The sequence below is a fragment of the Lathamus discolor genome, chromosome 5 (assembly GCF_037157495.1).
Source record: "Lathamus discolor isolate bLatDis1 chromosome 5, bLatDis1.hap1, whole genome shotgun sequence".
Lineage (NCBI taxonomy): Eukaryota > Metazoa > Chordata > Aves > Psittaciformes > Psittacidae > Lathamus > Lathamus discolor.
Window position 1 is genome coordinate 23,046,393 of NC_088888.1, and position 17,991 is coordinate 23,064,383.

A 17,991-nucleotide genomic window follows, 5' to 3' on the forward strand; every position below is an offset into this window, starting at 1 on the left:
TTAGAACTCTGAAAAGAAGCAGCTGAATTGCTTCAATTTCTGTTTTTAAAGGAACGACTTACGGATGATGGGATTGATGGAGACAGTGGAGAAGATGCAGGTGAAGATGCCAATACAATGCAGGAGCCTGGATTCATGGCTTCTGCTTGGTCCTTTATCACAATGATACGCGGATTGACTCCACAACTCGTTCAAGTTGTAAAGTAGGTATGCTTTATTCAGCGCTGAGGTGCATGGGGATCGTTCCTCCAAAGCATGCACACCCAGGGTCGTTTTTCCTTTACATTTATTCCCTAACGCCTATACATATCCCCCTTCGTATTCTGTCCCCGCTTCGTATTATGATGAGCTAGAAGGTCCTTTGCGCCTGCGCAGTGCCCCCTCTGGTCATGGGCAGGGGTTGACTTTCTGTCCAGGCATTACAGCATACCTTATAATATAATACATAGGAGTCTCAGAAGACAGTCAGTTCTTCCTCACCATCTCTTCAAGATCAGGTTTATTTGCATATTGCCCATCACGATCCACATCCACGTTAATGGCTACCTGCTGTTGGCCTCACTCCTGCCTTAAGGGGAACCCATCCAGCTTGGTGTCTGTGTAAGAAAAAGGAAGAGCTGAAAAGCAATCTTTTGAATGGAACAAAAAGGTTTTTCTGCTATACCTGCTGCCTAAATACAAATGTCCAGACCCTGCTCCTAAGCCTAATGTGTTAGGAACGAAACAAAAATCTGGACGTGTTCCATAGAGGGAGCCCTCAGGAACAGTGCCACCAACAGGGATAAACTCACTTACGTACCCACCTAAAACTCCACCCGTGTGAAACTCCATCTGTGTAAATAAAGCCTCACTGGACACCACTCTCTGGTGACCGAGTCTTCAGCAGTCTATGTGCCAATGTCCAGACCCTGTTCCTAAGACTAATGTGCTAAGACAGAAACCAGGACCTGGGCATGTCCCGCAGATGGTGCATTCCAGAACAGCCCCTCCAACACGGATATCCTCACTCACACTTCACTCACCTCACTCACTCACTCACTCACTCACTCACTCACTCACCACTCACTCACTCACTCACTCACTCACACACCTAAAAGCCCATCTCTAAATTCTCACAGGACACCACTCTCCACTGAGATGCTTTGGGGGATGCTCCGGTGACCCCCTCGCGGACACACCGGGACCGGGCACCCCCGCCGCCTCCCCGCCACTTACCGGGGCGCTGTCGGACGGGCGCACCCCGAGGGCACGGACCCGGAGCCGCCGCTCCCCAGCAGCGCTCCCAGGCGGTGCAGCCGCTCCAGGGGCTCCTTCTCCTTCCCTGTGCGCCACACGCGGCCGCTACCGCTGCGAGCGGGGCCCCCGCCGGCCCCCACCGCCCGCTCCGCTCCGGGCCGAGCGGAGCCGTCCCCTCCCTTACCCGGCCGCGGCTCCGGGCGTGCACTCCCCGCCGGTGCCCCGGCCAGCGGCTCCACCCCCGCAGCAGCACCACGGGCACCTTGCCCGACCGCTCTCCCGGTGCCGCCGCGGGCACCCCCGCAGCCGCACCGCGCACCGGCCGGCTCGGGGGTCCCGACGCCGAGCGACCGGGGCCGGGCGGAGCGGGGCCTGGGGGCGGGCCGGGGAGAGGCAGGGGGCGGTGCTGCCTCGCCAGACCCAGCGGCAGCGGCTCGGCCAGCGCCGCCACGGCCGGGAGCGGCAGAGCCGAGCGGAGCGGAGCGGAGCGGAGCGGCGCGGAGAGCCCCGGCGGGAGGCCCCGGGGGCTGGGGAGAAGCGGGGGGCACGGACTCGGGGAGCGGCGGAGGGAGGGCTCCGAGCCGGCGAGAGCCAGCGGGATCATGCCCCCCCCGCCGGCCGCAGCATCCCCGCGGCCGAGCCCCCCGCTAGGAGCCTGCTCCTCCCTTGAGCCCTTTTCCCTGCGGCTCGCCTCTGCCCGGCGTGCCCCGGGCCCCGTCCCGCCCGCTCCCCCCGGTGAGCGCCGCCTTGCTCCTCGCGGGCAAACCGCAGGCTCGTGTCGTCCCCCCCGTCTCGTAGGGCTGGATCCAGCCTCCCCCGTGCTGCTCTCGGGGGCTGCTCCTGGGCACCGCGGCTCGGGGAGCCCTTGGGGAACCTGCAGCGTCAGTCTCGCTGGGAGGCAAACCTCTGGGCCCCGCAGCAGCCGCCCTTGTGCTCCGCAGCACGCTCGCAGCATCCTTCATCCCGCAGTTCCGTAATAAAGGGATGGCTTCGTCACATCAAGTGCTTCCTTTTATTTCAGTCCGCATGGAAAACAAGCGAGATGCCCGCCTTCCCCACACTGCGCACTATTAACACAAACCCCGCCGGCTCAACGCTCGGCACCCAGGGGAGATGCAGCTTCCCGAGGGAGAGGTCTCCTCCGCACTGGTCACTCCAGGGCTCTCGCTCCTGGAATACCCCACGGTCACCGTGGTGGCCCGGTCACGATGGGCTTCTCCACTGCAACCACAACGGCTTTGTGCTGGCGGCCAGCATCGTGCCCGTGGCCATTGGGCACCCAGGGATGCTCCGGCAGTCGCCGCACGGGGACCAGCCTCTGCCCAGCCGGCTCGGGGAGGTCCCTCACGGGCTGCTCTTCCTCTGCGCCTTTCGTCCGGAGCTGGAGCGTGCGAGGGGTCACAGCTCAGCCTGGGCAACGGAACAGGGCATCACGGCCACCTACGAGCAGCGGAGAGTGACCGACGTTCGCACGTCAGGGAATCGGGGAATCCCAGCCTGCTTTGGGGTAGGAGAGTCAAAGGCAGCCAAGTGGGATGGCACAATTGACGTTGCCGATGCATTGTCTCAATCCCTTTGGCAGCAGAGTGCAGGCCAGTTTGCTGATACTCGGAGGGCCGTCCAATACACTTGGAATCGAGTGCCGCAGGGATGGAAAGGCAGCCCTACCGTCTGCCATGGGCTGATCCAGAAAGTACTGCAACAGGGTGAAGCCCCACAACACCTGCAGTACCTTACACCGACACGGTGTGACACCGTTCAGCAGCAGCAGAAGCTTTTTAGACAGGGAGGAAAATAATCCAAAGCCTTCCCAAGACCGCTTTTGCCATAGGATGGAGCAAGGTCAAGGGACCTGACCAGGAGATTCAGGTTTGGGGAATAAAGCGGCAAGACGGACGTCAGCAGATCCGCACAGACGTGATCAGCAAGGGAACAGCAATGCCTCCACCAACCAGTAAGAAACAACACGAGCTTTCTCAGGTGTTGTGGGGTCTGGAGAATGCACATCCCAAAATTACAGTCCGGTTGTGAGCTTTCTCTATCATGCGACCCGCAAGAAGAATGATTTCGAATGGGGCTTAAGAGCCTGAGGGTTTGGGTCCCTTTTCCATTGCGTGGTCAACACCTGCTTACCTACAAAGAGAGCCCAGATGCTTGGCTTCCCTACCCTCTAATTCCAGGCTGCCAGCTCCATTATCCCAGCATCGGAGCAGCCAGGACAGGGAGCGAGAGCTTCCCTCTGGTTCTGCCTCCTCCTCTCTTTCTAGCGCTGGCCCTGCGCCGTCCTCTGTCTCTACACGAGCTGACTTTCGTGTCCAGTTCTTCTCTGTACAGGGGCAACGGATAACGGCACAGATTGGTTCTTTGGTTCAGCCCAAGTGCCTGCTACCAGGGCTGGAGTGGCCGCCAGCGTCTGCTGTCAGGGCTGGAGCAGCAGCAGTGTCTGTCACCACGGCTGGAATGGCTGGAGTGCTGTTGCTGAGGCTGCAGTAGCCGCAGTGCTGGTTGCTGGGGCTGGGGTAGAAGCACTGCCTGCTGCTTTGCCATGAGATCCAGGGACCTTTTCTCCTTGAGGGTACTGGATAGTGCTGAGCAGGGCTCGGTGGGCAAGGGCAGGCCCCAGCACGTTGTGCTGATTTTGCCTCTCTGGTATTGCCAGGACGATGCTTTTCCCAGCCAATCACAGAATCACAGAATCCCAAGGGTTGGAAGGGACCTAAAAAGATCATCTAGTCCAACCCCCCTGCAAGAGCAGGGTAACCTACAGTACATCACACAGGAACTTGTCCAGGCGGGCCTTGAATATCTCCAGTGTAGGAGACTCCACAACCCCCCTGGGCAACCTGTTCCAGTGCTCTGTCACTCTTACAGTAAAGAAGTTCTTCCTGATGTTAACGTGGAACTTCCTATGTTCCAGTTTACAACCCATTGCCCCTTGTCCTATCACTGGATATCACTGAAAAAAGCCTAGCTCCATCATCCTGACACCTACCCTTCACATATTTGTAACATTGATGAGGTCACCCCTCAGTCTCCTCTTTTGCAAGCTAAAGAGACCCAGCTCCCTCAGCCTCTCCTCATAAGGGAGATGTTCCACTCCTTAATCATCTTTGTGGCTCTGCGCTGGACTCCTTCAAGCAATTCCCTGTCCTTCTTGAACAGAGGGGCCCAGAACTGGACGCAATATTCCAGATGCGGCCTCACCAAGGCTGAGTAGAGGGGGAGGAGAACCTCTCTTGACCTACTAACCACTCCCTTTCTAATGCACCCTAAGATGCCATTTGCCTTCTTGCCGCAAGAGCACATTGCGGCTCATGGAGTAGTTCTCCTGGATTTTGCACTTGTTCAGGGGTGAAGTTCCACAGCGTTGCAGGGGCCCCTGGCCTAGGTACCTGCCCATACGATCCCACACACCCTGCTCCCGTAACTGTACAGCCTCGGGGAAAGATGTCTGGGGGTATGCTCACATCGTTGTTTACCCTTAAGCAAGACCTGAACCATACGCAGCAACACGCTGGTTCCCAGCAGAGGAGCAGGTTGGTTTCATGGGTATTCAAAGGACATTTGAAGTGTCTGAAATTCTGAATGCTACCGTAAAGAGCCTGGTGGGGAGGTGGAAGATGTGGGGGGACGTCTCCCCCATAGGTTGGTCCTCCGAGGAGAAAAAGCAGGAGGTACAGTTATTAATAGTTCCCACAACGTGGATTGCAAAGTCCAGGGGGGATGACAATGCTGAGAGCACAGACCAGATTGACAGTGTCTAGTACAAAGATGCCAGCACTATTCTTAATATCAAGACACAAACACGGCTCTTTAAACCATAAGATTTATTATCACTATAAACATCGAGAATGTTATAAATAACAATAAATTTATTAATAAAGCTATAAATAACATACAAATTTATGAATAGAGCTATAAAGAACAATTTTATAAAGAAAGCTATAAAACCCCTACGAATTTGTGAAGAAGATATAAATAACAATAAATTTATTAAGAAAGCTATAAAAAACATACAAATTTGCAAAGAAAGATACAAATAACAATAAATTTATTAAGAAAGCAATAAAAAACATACAAATTTGTGAAGATATAAATAACATACAAATTTATGAATAGAGCTGTAAATAACAGTAAATTTATTAAGGAAGCTATAAATAACATACAAATTTTGAATAGAGCTGTAAATAACAATAAATTTATTAATAAAGCAATAACAAATTTATGAACAGAGCTATAAGTAACAATAAATTTACTAATAAAACTATAAATAACCCATAAATTTATTAATAAAGCTATACATAACATCCAAATTTATGAATATAGCTATAACAATAATTTATTAAGAAAGCTATAAAAACAAATTTATGAATAGAGCTGTAAATAACAATAAATTTATTAAGAAACTATAAATAACATACAGATTGTGAAGAAAACTATAAATAACAATAAATTTATTAATAAAGATATAAATAACAAATTTTTGAATAGAGCTATATATGAACAATAAATTTATTAATAAAGCTATAACATACAAATTTATGAACACAGCTATAAGCAACAATACATTTACTAATAAAGCTATAAATAACATAAATTTATTAAGATATAAATAACATACGAATTTATGAAGAGCTTTAAATAACAAGAAATTTATTAAAAAAGCTATAAATAACATACTAATTTATGAATAGTGCTATAAAGAACAATAAATTTATTAAGAAAGCTATAAAAAACATACAAATTTGTGAAGAAAGATATAAATAACAATAAATTTAATAAAGCTATAAATAACATACAAATTTATGAATCGAGCTATAAATAACAATAAATTTATTAATAAAGCTATAAATAACATATAAATTTATGAATCGTGCTATAAATAACAATTTATTAATAAAGCTATGAATAACATACAGATTTATGAATCAAGCTATAAATAACAATGAATTTATTAAAGCTATAAAATACAAATTTATTAATAGAGCCATAAAAAACATATAAATTTGTGAAGAAAGCTATAATGATAAATTACTAATGAATCTATAAATAACATACAAATTTGTGAAGAAAGCTGTAAATAACATTTATTAATAAAGCTATAAGTAACATTCAAATTTATGGACAGAGGTATAAATAACAATAAATTTATTAATAAAGCTATAAACAACACAGACATGAATAAAGCTATTAATAAAATACACATTTATTAATAAAGCTATAAATAACATAAATTTATAAAGATATAATTTACAAAATTCTGAATAAAGTTATAAATAACGTATAAATTTATTAATAAAGCTATAAATAGCATATAAATTTATGAATCGTGCTATAAATATAAATTTCTTAATAACACTATAAATAACTTAATTTATTAATAAAGCTATAAAGACCACAGAAATCTATTAATAAAGCTATGAATAAAATACATATTTATTAATAAAGCTATAAATAACATAAGGATATAATTTACAAAATTATGAATAAAGTTATAAATAACATATAAATTTATTAATAAAAGCTAAAAATAGCAAATTTATGAATAACACTATAAATAACATAAATTTATTAATAAAGCTAAAAAGAACACAGAAATCTATTAATAAAGCTATGAATAAAATACACATTAATAAAGCTGTAACATAAAGATATAATTTACAAAATTATGAATAAAGTTATAAATAACGTATAAATTTATTAATGAAGCTAAAAATAGCAAATTTATGAATAACACTATAAATAACATAAATTTATTAATAAAGCTATAAACAACACAGAAATTTATGAATAAAGCTATGACTAAAATACACATTTATTAATAAAGCTATAAATAACATATAAATTTATAAAGATAATTTACAAAATTATGAAAAGTTATAAATAACGTATAAATTTATTAATAAAGCTAAAATAGCAAATTTATGAATAACACTAAAATAACATAAATTTATTAATAAAGCTAAAAAGAACACAGAAATCTATTAATAAAGCTATGAATAAAATACACATTAATAAAGCTAAAAATAACATAAATAAGGATATAATTTAAAAAATTATGAATAAAGTTATAAATAACGTATAAATTTATTAATAAAGCTAAAATAGCATACAAATTTATGAATAACACTATAAATAACATAAATTTATTAATAAAGCTAAAAAGAACACAGAAATCTATTAATAAAGCTATGAATAAAATACACATTAATAAAGCTGTAACATATAAAGATATAATTTACAAAATTATGAATAAAGTTATAAATAACGTATAAATTTATTAATGAAGCTAAAAATAGCAAATTTATGAATAACACTATAAATAACATAAATTTATTAATAAAGCTATAAACAACACAGAAATTTATGAATAAAGCTATGACTAAAATACACATTTATTAATAAAGCTATAAATAACATATAAATTTATAAAGATATAATTTACAAAATTATGAATAAAGTTATAAATAACGTATAAATTTATTAATAAATCTAAAAAATAGCATACAAATTTATGAATAATGCTATAAATAACAATAAATTTATTAATAAAGCTATAAAGAACACAGAAATCTATTAATAAAGCTATGAATAAAATACACATTTATTAATAAAGCTATAAATAACATAAATAAGGATATAATTTAAAAAAATATGAATAAACTTATAAATAATGTATAAATTTATTAATAAAGCTAAAAATAGCAAATTTATGAATAACACTATAAATAACATAAATTTATTAATAAAGCTAAAAAGAACACAGAAATCTATTAATAAAGCTATGAATAAAATACACATCAATAAAGCTGTAAAATATAAAGATATAATTTACAAAATTATGAATAAAGTTATAAATAACGTATAAATTTATTAATGAAGCTAAAAATAGCAAATTTATGAATAACACTATAAATAACATAAATTTATTAATAAAGCTATAAACAACACAGAAATTTATGAATAAAGCTATGACTAAAATACACATTTATTAATAAAGCTATAAATAACATATAAATTTATAAAGATATAATTTACAAAATTATGAATAAAGTTATAAATAACGTATAAATTTATTAATAAATCTAAAAAATAGCATACAAATTTATGAATAATGCTATAAATAACAATAAATTTATTAATAAAGCTATAAAGAACACAGAAATCTATTAATAAAGCTATGAATAAAATACACATTTATTAATAAAGCTATAAATAACATAAATAAGGATATAATTTAAAAAATATGAATAAACTTATAAATAATGTATAAATTTATTAATAAAGCTAAAAATAGCAAATTTATGAATAACACTATAAATAACATAAATTTATTAATAAAGCTAAAAAGAACACAGAAATCTATTAATAAAGCTATGAATAAAATACACATCAATAAAGCTGTAAAATATAAAGATATAATTTACAAAATTATGAATAAAGTTATAAATAACGTATAAATTTATTAATAAAGCTAAAAATAGCAAATTTATGAATAACACTATAAATAACATAAATTTATTAATAAAGCTATAAACAACACCGAAATTTATGAATAAAGCTATGACTAAAATACACATTTATTAATAAAGCTATAAATAACATATAAATTTATAAAGATATAATTTACAAAATTACGAATAAAGTTATAAATAACGTATAAATTTATTAATAAAGCTAAAAATAGCAAATTTATGAATAACACTATAAATAACATAAATTTATTAATAAAGCTATAAACAACACATGAATTTTTTAATAAAGCCATAAATAACATACAAATGTATGAATAAAGCTATAAATAACAAATTTATAAATAAAGCTAAAAATAACAAATCTGTAAATAATATACAAATTTATGAATAAAGCTATAAATAATGTCTAAGTTTATTAATAAAGCTTAAAATAACAAATTTATGAATAACCCTATAATATAAATTTATTAATAAAGCGATAAATAATGTATAAATTTATTGATAAAGCTTAAAATAAAATATTTATGAATAACCCTATAAATAATATAAATTTATTAATAAAGCTATTAATAACACATTTTTAATAAAGCCATAAATACCATACACATATATGAATAAAGCTATGAATAACCTACAAATTTATGAATAATGCTATGAATAACATATAAATTTATGAATAAAGCTATAAATAACAAATTTATGAATGAAGCTATAAATAACATACACATTAGTGAAGCTATTAATAACATACAGATTTATGAATAATGCTATAAATAAGATAAAAAATTATGAGTAAAACCAGAAATACCATAAAAATTTATGAATAAAGCTATAACAAATTTATGAATGCAGCTATAAATAACATAGAAATTTATAAATAAAGCTAAAGATAACAAATCGATAAATAACATAAAAAATAATAAAGCTATAAATTACAAATTTATGAATGAAGCTATAAATAACATACAAATTTATGAAGCTATCAATAAGATAAAAAATTATTAATAATGCTATAAATAACATACAGATTTATGAATAATGCTATAAATAACACATAAATTTATGAATAAAGCTATAAATAATGTATACGTTTATTACTAAAGCTTAAAATAACAAATTTATGAATAACCCTATACTATAAATTTATTAATAAAGCTATAAATAAAGTATAAATTTATTGATAAAGCTTAAAATAAAATATTTATGAATAACCCTATAAATAATATAAATTTATTAATAAAGCTATTAATAACACATTTTTTAATAAAGCCATAAATACCATACACATATATGAATAAAGCTATGAATAACCTACAAATTTATGAATAATGCTATAAATAACATAAAAATTTATGAGTAAAGCCAGAAATACCATAAAAATTTATGAATAAAGCTATAACAAATTTATGAATGCAGCTATAAATAACATATAAATGTATAAATAAAGCTAAAGATAACAAATCTATAAATAACATAAAAAAATTAATAAAGCTATAAATTACAAATTTATGAATGAAGCTATAAATTACATACAAATTTATGAAGCTATCAATAAGATAAAAAATTATGAATAATGCTATAAATAACATACAGATTTATGAATACTGCTATAAATAACACATAAATTTATGAATAAAGCTATAAATAACATACGAATTTAGGAATAAAGCTATCAATAACACACAAGTTGATGAATAAAGCTATAAACAACACACAAACTGATGAATAAAGCCACCAGTAACACACGAATTGATGACTAAAGCTATCAGTAACTTCAAAGTCCGGAAACAGAAGAGGCGTGACCCTGAACCCAGGCCCCAGTTCCGTGCCCAGCACTGCTGCCGCACTCGCAGGAGGGAACCAGCCGGCAGCTGCTCCACGTGTTCACCGCTCCTCACTCTGGCGTCTTCCTCCAGAAGCAGCCCCGCTTACAGGCTCCACCTTCCGGCTCGTGGGGGTCTAGGAAGCAAACGACACCCAGGAAGCATCAGGCCTTGCCTGCGGCTCACCTGGCAGCACGCGCAGCAACTGTGCTGCCATCGGGGACAGTCCGACCTGGCCAAAGGCGGCCTGCCACTTGGGAATCTGAGGGTGCTTTTCTCCTGTGTTTCAGCACACGTACCAGCAGGCTGCTCTGAAACGTCTTTAGTGAGCTGAGCCAGAAAGGTTGGACTCGTGCACTCACTTTGGCAGCGTGCGGGGCTTTTCCCCTCTTACTTCAACGGTCACCTCATTCGTCAGTGCTCCCTTTGTGGCACTCTCACCCTCCAGCAAACATACCCGCAGCCTGCATCTCAGTGCCGTGCAGGGCTCTGACACAACTCCCGCAGCTTCAGCTTTTACTGACTGATAGAATTTATTCCCTTCTCCCCCCAGGAGTCCTCGGCACCAGCTTATCTATAGAAGCCTGTCGGGAGGTACGCTAAGAGCTCGTACGAGTGTAATGGTTGAACTGAAGGCCCGGTGAGGTACTTACACTGCAGACAGTAACTCAGCTCTTGTGATCTCCCCTTCCTGGAAGAGTTTCAGAGCAGCTGTCTTGGCCACCTCTAACAAACGCAGGATCTCTTACCAGGGACTTACCCTGCTGTGAGCTCTGTCTTCTCTTCCTGCACTGACGTTTTGCAGGGGATCCTGGCTCTTCTGCAGCTTTCTTCGCCGCCTCGGTTCCTGATGGCAGCTCTCTCTCTTCCGTCAGAGATCCGCATTCTACACTCGCATTCTCCTTTGAATAAACACACCAAAACCGAAATAAACCCAAAGATCACGCGATAGCTTCCCAGAGAGTTTTACCTCCATTTAGCACTTACGTGCTCTGCACTGAACAGTGCTTCCACAACAGCCATTTCGGACTGGTGAGCTGGGGTGGGATCCAGTCCTTCTCCCCGTTCTTCAGGGGCTCCCTGTGTGGTCACAGAGTCTTGCGCCGTTTCAGCAGCAGCGGCGCTTTCTATGGCCGCATTGAGGTAGCTTTCAAGCAGCTCTCCATCCCAGCTTTCCGCAGGCTCCGGTGTCACCACATCAGCGCTGCGTGATGCACACATCTCATTGAAAATCTCAAACACATCTTGGTAACTGAATTCCGGCAACTTCTCCTCGCCCTCAGATGCATGATGTGCCCCATCAGAGGGCGGGCATTCAGCTGCAGAAGGTGGCTGCACGTCAGGACTCTGCGAGAAACAAAATACAGGGAATTGCTAGATCCAAAAATCACAACCATTTTCAGTCAGGGCTGACAGATTTTCCCACTTCTGAGGACCGTGCAAGTGCTTACTGATGATGAGGACACAAGCAGGGCAGGATGATCAAGGCTGTAGCTGGCTGCATCCCTCAGCAGGACCTCGGGGAAGTGTCTGCCCCAGAGCACACACGAGGTAAACTGATTCTTGGCCAGAGCTCAGTGAGATCCACAGCCAAAGCACTGTCTTCTGTACCACCCGCACAGCCCCTGCCACCCTGCTCCCGGAGAAGTGATCGAGGCTACACTAAGGCTCGGAAATCTCAAGCCCGTTTGATCCCTTCTGCACACTGCTCCTGTTGTCCTGCTCAGAGGCAGTCAGGCACTGACCTGGCACCACTGGCTTACACCCCTGCTTGCCTTTGGACTGCTCACACGCAGGGGACCTTCCACCAACCTCTGCCCAGATGCACCAGCACCTTTTGACCGGCAGTTCCCTGCCTGCGGCTGCACAATCCAAGCAACCGCTAACCAGGAAGTGGTTAACCAGGAAGCTACCAGGCCACTTACTGGTTAAGTAACCAGCCCATCTCTTCTGACTCTCCGTGGGACTTGCTTCTCCAAGGAAGACCCTTTCGACCGTGTATTTCTATCACCTTTCAATCTAGACACACCGCCACCCCCTGACGACTCCTTTGGGACCATGTGCTATCCCAGACACTGATCTCAGCCTTCTGACATCGGAACTGATGTGACTGTGACTTCCCATCACTCACACTGATCCTCATGTGCTGGAGGGAAAAGCAGCTCACGATGGAAGAGAGAGGACAAGGATGCACCGCGTGGAAAATAAACACCAGCCTATCGATGGCACGACTGGCTGTTGGCTATTTCTAGCCTCACAGCAACGTTACCCTGGCCATAACCTCCCCAGCTTGGGTAAGCTCATATTAAAACAGGAAAACACGCAAAAAGGACAAAAGGTCGGTATTTGCAAGACAAGAAACTGGACGATCAGGCTTGCACAGGTCAACCCTTTTTCAGCACACACCAGCAGAGCTTGCTTTGCTTATCCCCTGTGAGGAAAAAAAGTAACTCCATGCTGCTGGAATGCGAAAGGAAGCCCTGGCATGTTTACTGAGGCGCTTTTGGTATTGCATAAGGCAGGCCACCCAGTGAGGGGCAATTTCCACCAGAATTCTAGAAAGCCTTGACAGGAAGCACTGGAGCTCTCCTAGATAGGGTATCTCTGAGCTGGGGCCAATTCCAAAAGTCAGCTTGGTTCTTCTCATGCATCCAATGAAACTCAGGACTGCCACAAGCTGTCTGGGGCACAGAAGTGGAGCTGATTCCCAGTATCATAACATTAAAGAATCCCATTTTGTGCAGGCAAGGGCTTTCTTCAAAGACAAACGGAGACTCAGGAACTAAAGCGAATTATGGTGAAGTCAAACATAACACTTTTACGGGAAAAAACCCTCCGCCGATGAGGACACCCGCTATGCCGCTGCCCTGAAACCTTACCTGCATTACAGCACCGCCCCTTTCGTGTTTCAAAGCGGTGCTTTGAAATGGGCATTGGCAAACCACGTTACTTTCCCTTTCCAAAGCAGAGCAGTCCCAAAGTCCTCTCCTTCCTGCCGCAAGCCCAGAACCCTGCGGTCCATGCACGGGGTCTCCTCCCTTCCCCCTGCTCTCTGTGCGCTGCACTCACCTGCACAAAGCCGCAGTCGGTGGACGCCGCAGCACTGGCGCTGACAGTCAGAGGCCCTCCCTGGGCAGGGGGCAAACACTGCAGGGTGGCTGCAAAATTCAAACACAGGGATCAGACTGACAGAACCGGTGCCCAGTGCGCACAGTTCTGTTGCTTACTTGCATTAAACACTGCAGTAACCACTCCGTAAGATAACTCCCTGAAATGGATTATGACCTCCCCACTGACTGAGAGACTGAGCTCTCCACCTTAAAACATATTTCTTGACTGTCTCAACACACCACACCACAGAAAGGGGACTCACACAGGAAGGGCCTGCATGTTCACACACACACTGGAATGAAAACGGGATCTTATTCCAAAAAGCAGCTCCGCAGATGAAGCAGTTTCTGCGGGTCTCAGGTTTTGGTGACACGCAGAGAGAACGTACAAGGAAAGGCACTGCTGGCAGGACAGACAATCTTTAAAATTTGCAGTCCTTCCGGGCGAGAGAGAAATCCTTGATGAGATCAAATCTAGGCCCATGTTCACAGGAATTAAATGGTACGAGTGTGACTTGAGACGGCCACGTGATCAGACCCGTTTCTTTGCAATGCCTGACACCTCCGCGGGATTCCTCACGAGACAGTTGCTACGATAACCGATACGGATTTGAGTACCTAAACCTAGTGCCCTTTGTCATACGAAATCTGTGAACTTTTGTCCAGTTTGGAGCAACATACACAAGAGCTAAACAACATGGAGCGAGCTAGTGGACATCCTTCCACAGCAGCGCGAGACACGTGTCTGACTCCTGTTACTTCAAAAGCTCATGTTCAGCAACCTTAGGGTGAAATCTGGACATCTTTCAGAAGAACAGTCTGTGGCCTGCAAACATATTACAGTTCTGTGCAGTGCCAAAAATCTAAGGATACCTGGGCTTCACTCCCTGGGAACGCCAAAGGACGTGGACAAACCCAAGAAAACCACCAAAGAAACTTAAAGGGCTACTGTAAAAACAGTGCAAGAGAGCAAAGGAGAGATTGGCTGTAACCTGCTGGAGTCATCCTAAGGAAACAAACACGCAGTACAAAGAGCCTAGTTTCTAAGAGAAGAAAAGGAAAAACCCAAAGGGAAAAAGTGCTTGTGAAACAGGAGGCAAGTGTAAAACAGAATGTCCAGATCACAGGCTATAAGAAGCCACAAGTAAAGTAGAAATTGCACAACTCTTGCACTTCGTAGAGCTTACAGTGAAAGCAGCTCGTGAATCAAACGCGCTGTAATGCCTGTGCATCAAGGGGAGGAGAGCAAACATAACCGTGTAGCAGCCCAGACTGGTGACCAGTTCTGAACGGGTCTCAAGTGCAGAATGGTGCACAGAAAGAATGGTTTGCACTCACAACACCTTTTCTTGGGTTTTTTTTGCCAGCTGCAGCAGTGCCTGATCTAACAGCAAGAAAAACTGCACCTGTGGAAACCCCACTGATGAGCTCAGCCGGCAAAGGGAAAGGGGCCAATTCATTTGTAGTACTTCAAGTCTTCCAGGCGAATCAGGATTCCACACACACCTGCTTCACCCACACACTGTTGTCCTTCCCTGCTCATTGCAGAGAAGGCGTTTCTAAGCTCTTCTGTCTCTGATACAGTTCACCTCATCAGAGCCAGAAGAAAGGAGCAGCTAAAGCACATTCTGTCACCGGCTGGTAGCAAGTAACGGACAGGGAGCACACATCTCACTGCAAGCACGCACGTCAGGTACACACACAGTGACAGAGCACTGGGGAAAAACATTTCATGCATCACTTTGCGGTAACTTCCCGAGCAGCAAGGGGAGAACTTTTGCCGTACGTGTTGGATCCGGGCCTGGCAAGCACTGCCCTGGAGACGCGCAGCTGCCGGGTTCTGGAAGGGAAGCAGCAGCTGGAGCCCCTCGCTGAAGCGGCAGAAGCGAGAACACGGTGTGGAGGGTGTACGTGACCTCGGTGGAACACCGGTGGAGGACGGGAAAGGGAGCCCCTGGGCCTGGGAAAGCTGCGGAAGCCCCGTGCCCTGGCAGCGACCCAACAGAACCCTGCCACGGTCTGGAAGGGACTGGGCGCTGCTGGGAAGTCGTTGCCTGGAAAGCAGGGGGGTACAGGCAGGAGGCCGCTCTGTTGGAGTAAGGGAAGAAGCTGGCTGGACGGCAAGGTTGAGGAGCCTGTCCTGCAGTCACCAGTCCTGCAAAACAAAGGGAAACGAGGACTAAGGGAAGGAGTTTTCACTAGCCCTGAAAGGCAGGATGAGGAGCCAAGGCTCCACGACGTTCCCTGGGAAGACCACCTTTGCTCCAATGCTCTTAATCCAACAACAGACTCTATTCTTACACCTAAACATACAGTAACTGCTGTAGCAGTACCACCTGAACACACAGGAACATTAGTGCTGTGCCAACACACAGTCATCTCTGGAGCCTTCAGTCTCCTGAAGCCCTCAGGAGCAAGGGATCGCTACCTAGAAATGTGCTGTTGTAAATCAAAACGGGCAGGAGCTGACTAAACGGGCACGAGTCATTTAGGAAGTGCTGTGCGTTACAGCAGGCAGCGAGTTGAAATGAAAGGGGAATCGTTAAGCAGGGCTCTACCAAGCTCCAGCGCTGACAGCACACGGGCAGCCAAGGCAAGGGCAACGTCCAAATCCTAAACGAGACTCTGAGAGCCCCTCATCACAAGTCTGTCAGTTTGTCAAGGAAAACAAACCCAGAGCCAGCTTTTTTCCAGGTAGCTCACCCGGTTCAGTTACTGTTTCACGAAGCGGTACCTGCCCTCAGAGCGTTACCCATCGCTTCACGCAGATTTAACGACAGCTTTTGGAGCAACCCCTCAAGGAGAAGTAGCGTTCACCTGGCAGGGCCGTGCCCGCTCCACAGAGACGGGGTGAGGGTGCTCTTACTGCAGCCCCCGACAGAGGCCCTCTCGCAGCAGACTGAAGCACACGCGAACCCCGCTCCCCGTGCCTGCTGGCAGCACATCTCCCTGCGCCAACAGCAACGGCTTTCCCGCAGCGGCGGCGCTGAGCGGCCGCCAGCAAGGTCCGGCAGCCCTGCTCCCTGCGGGGGTGGCGCTCTACGAAGCCCCCAGCCCCCAGTGCTTCTCGGCCCGCAGCCCGGGGCCACCCCAGCTCACCGGGCCTGGCAGCCTCGCCGAGCGTCGAGGGCGGGCGCTGGGAGCGCTGGGGCGGGCGGCTGGGCAGCTCCGGGCCGGCCGCCAGCTTCGCCTTGTTGGCCCTCGTCAGGCGCTTGAGGCGCACGAGGAGCTCGGGGCGGTCGCGGCGGAAATGGGGGCTGTGGAAGTGCAGCAGGGGCCCGGCGGAGCTGCCGCCGTCGCCCCCCGCCGGGTCCTGCAGGGGCCCGGGCCCCGGCCCCGGCCCCAGCTTGCGGAACCCGTACAGGTTCAGCTGCCGGATGAAGCTGGCGAAGTTCCTGGTCTTGAAGAAGTCGGCGCCCAGCGCCGCCCCCTCGCCGGCCGGCTCCGCGCCCAGCAGCTCTCGCTCGAAGAGCCGCTGGTCGATGAGCAGCCCCTCGCCACGGGCATCCCAGCGCACGGAGCCGCAGCGCGGGCTGTTCACCAGCTGCCAGAGCTTGGCCGGGAAGTGGCTGGGGTTGACAGCGCCGGGCAGCCGCTGGCCCTCCATGGCGCTCCCCGACAACGGACGCCCCGGCCGCTCGCGCTCCACCGGCCGCCGGGCAACGCCCGGCCCCATCGGCCCGCGCTGGGGGAGCGACACCGGCCCGCGGCCGGCTTCAGCCCGCGCTGCCCGCCGGGGCCGGCCCCGCCACCCCCTCGCCTCGGCACGGCCGCACCCGCAGCCCCGCCAGAGCCCGCCGGGCCCGCGGCGGCTCCCCGCTCCCCCAGCCCCGCCGCTGCCCTCGCCCGCTCCCCGCTCCCTCAGCCCCAACAACGGAACCATGACAAGAACTTAAAAACCCGACCTGCAGCAACGAGAGGAAAGCTCAAACCTCGTCGCTGCGAACAGCTCTCCAGCAAACTGCTCCTCTAGAGCTGGGCAGGGAACGGGGAACACGAACCAGCAGCGATGCACAATGCAAGTGCTCAGCACCCCATCAGCGATCCCCAGCCGGACCCGAGCGGCCATCTGCGCCTTCCGGGTGTCTCCCCCCAGTGTCTGTACCAGGTGTCCTGGCTCTGCTTCCTCGTGGCTTCCCGTGCCCTCCCTCACTGGCAGAGCAGGAGAGACTGGAAAGCCCTTGCTCAGCCGAAGTGCTACTGAGCAACAGCTAAAACAGCGGTGCGCTGCCAGCGTGATTCCCGGAACCAAGCCGGAACACGGCACTGCGCCAGCCACAGCGAAGAGAATCGGTTCTAGCCCAGCCAAAACCAGGACAGTATCCACCCCTTATTCCGTACCATTCC

General features: G+C 45.0%; 2 protein-coding genes across 2 annotated transcripts in view; one reads left to right on the top strand and one right to left on the bottom strand.

Moving 5' to 3' along the window:
* The window catches only part of LOC136014912 (U6 snRNA-associated Sm-like protein LSm5), a 259,793-nt gene that overhangs the window by 35,212 nt on the left and 206,590 nt on the right, over positions 1-17,991 (top strand). The window lies entirely within an intron of this gene.
* LOC136015933 (heat shock factor protein 5-like) lies at positions 10,606-17,320 on the bottom strand. The gene is made up of 7 exons (XM_065682582.1): positions 16,744-17,320; positions 15,431-15,799; positions 13,604-13,692; positions 11,522-11,881; positions 11,295-11,436; positions 10,721-10,813; positions 10,606-10,670 (listed from the first exon to the last, which is right to left on the bottom strand). Exons 1-7 carry the CDS (start codon positions 17,318-17,320, stop codon positions 10,606-10,608), a joined length of 1,695 nt encoding a protein of 564 aa, XP_065538654.1.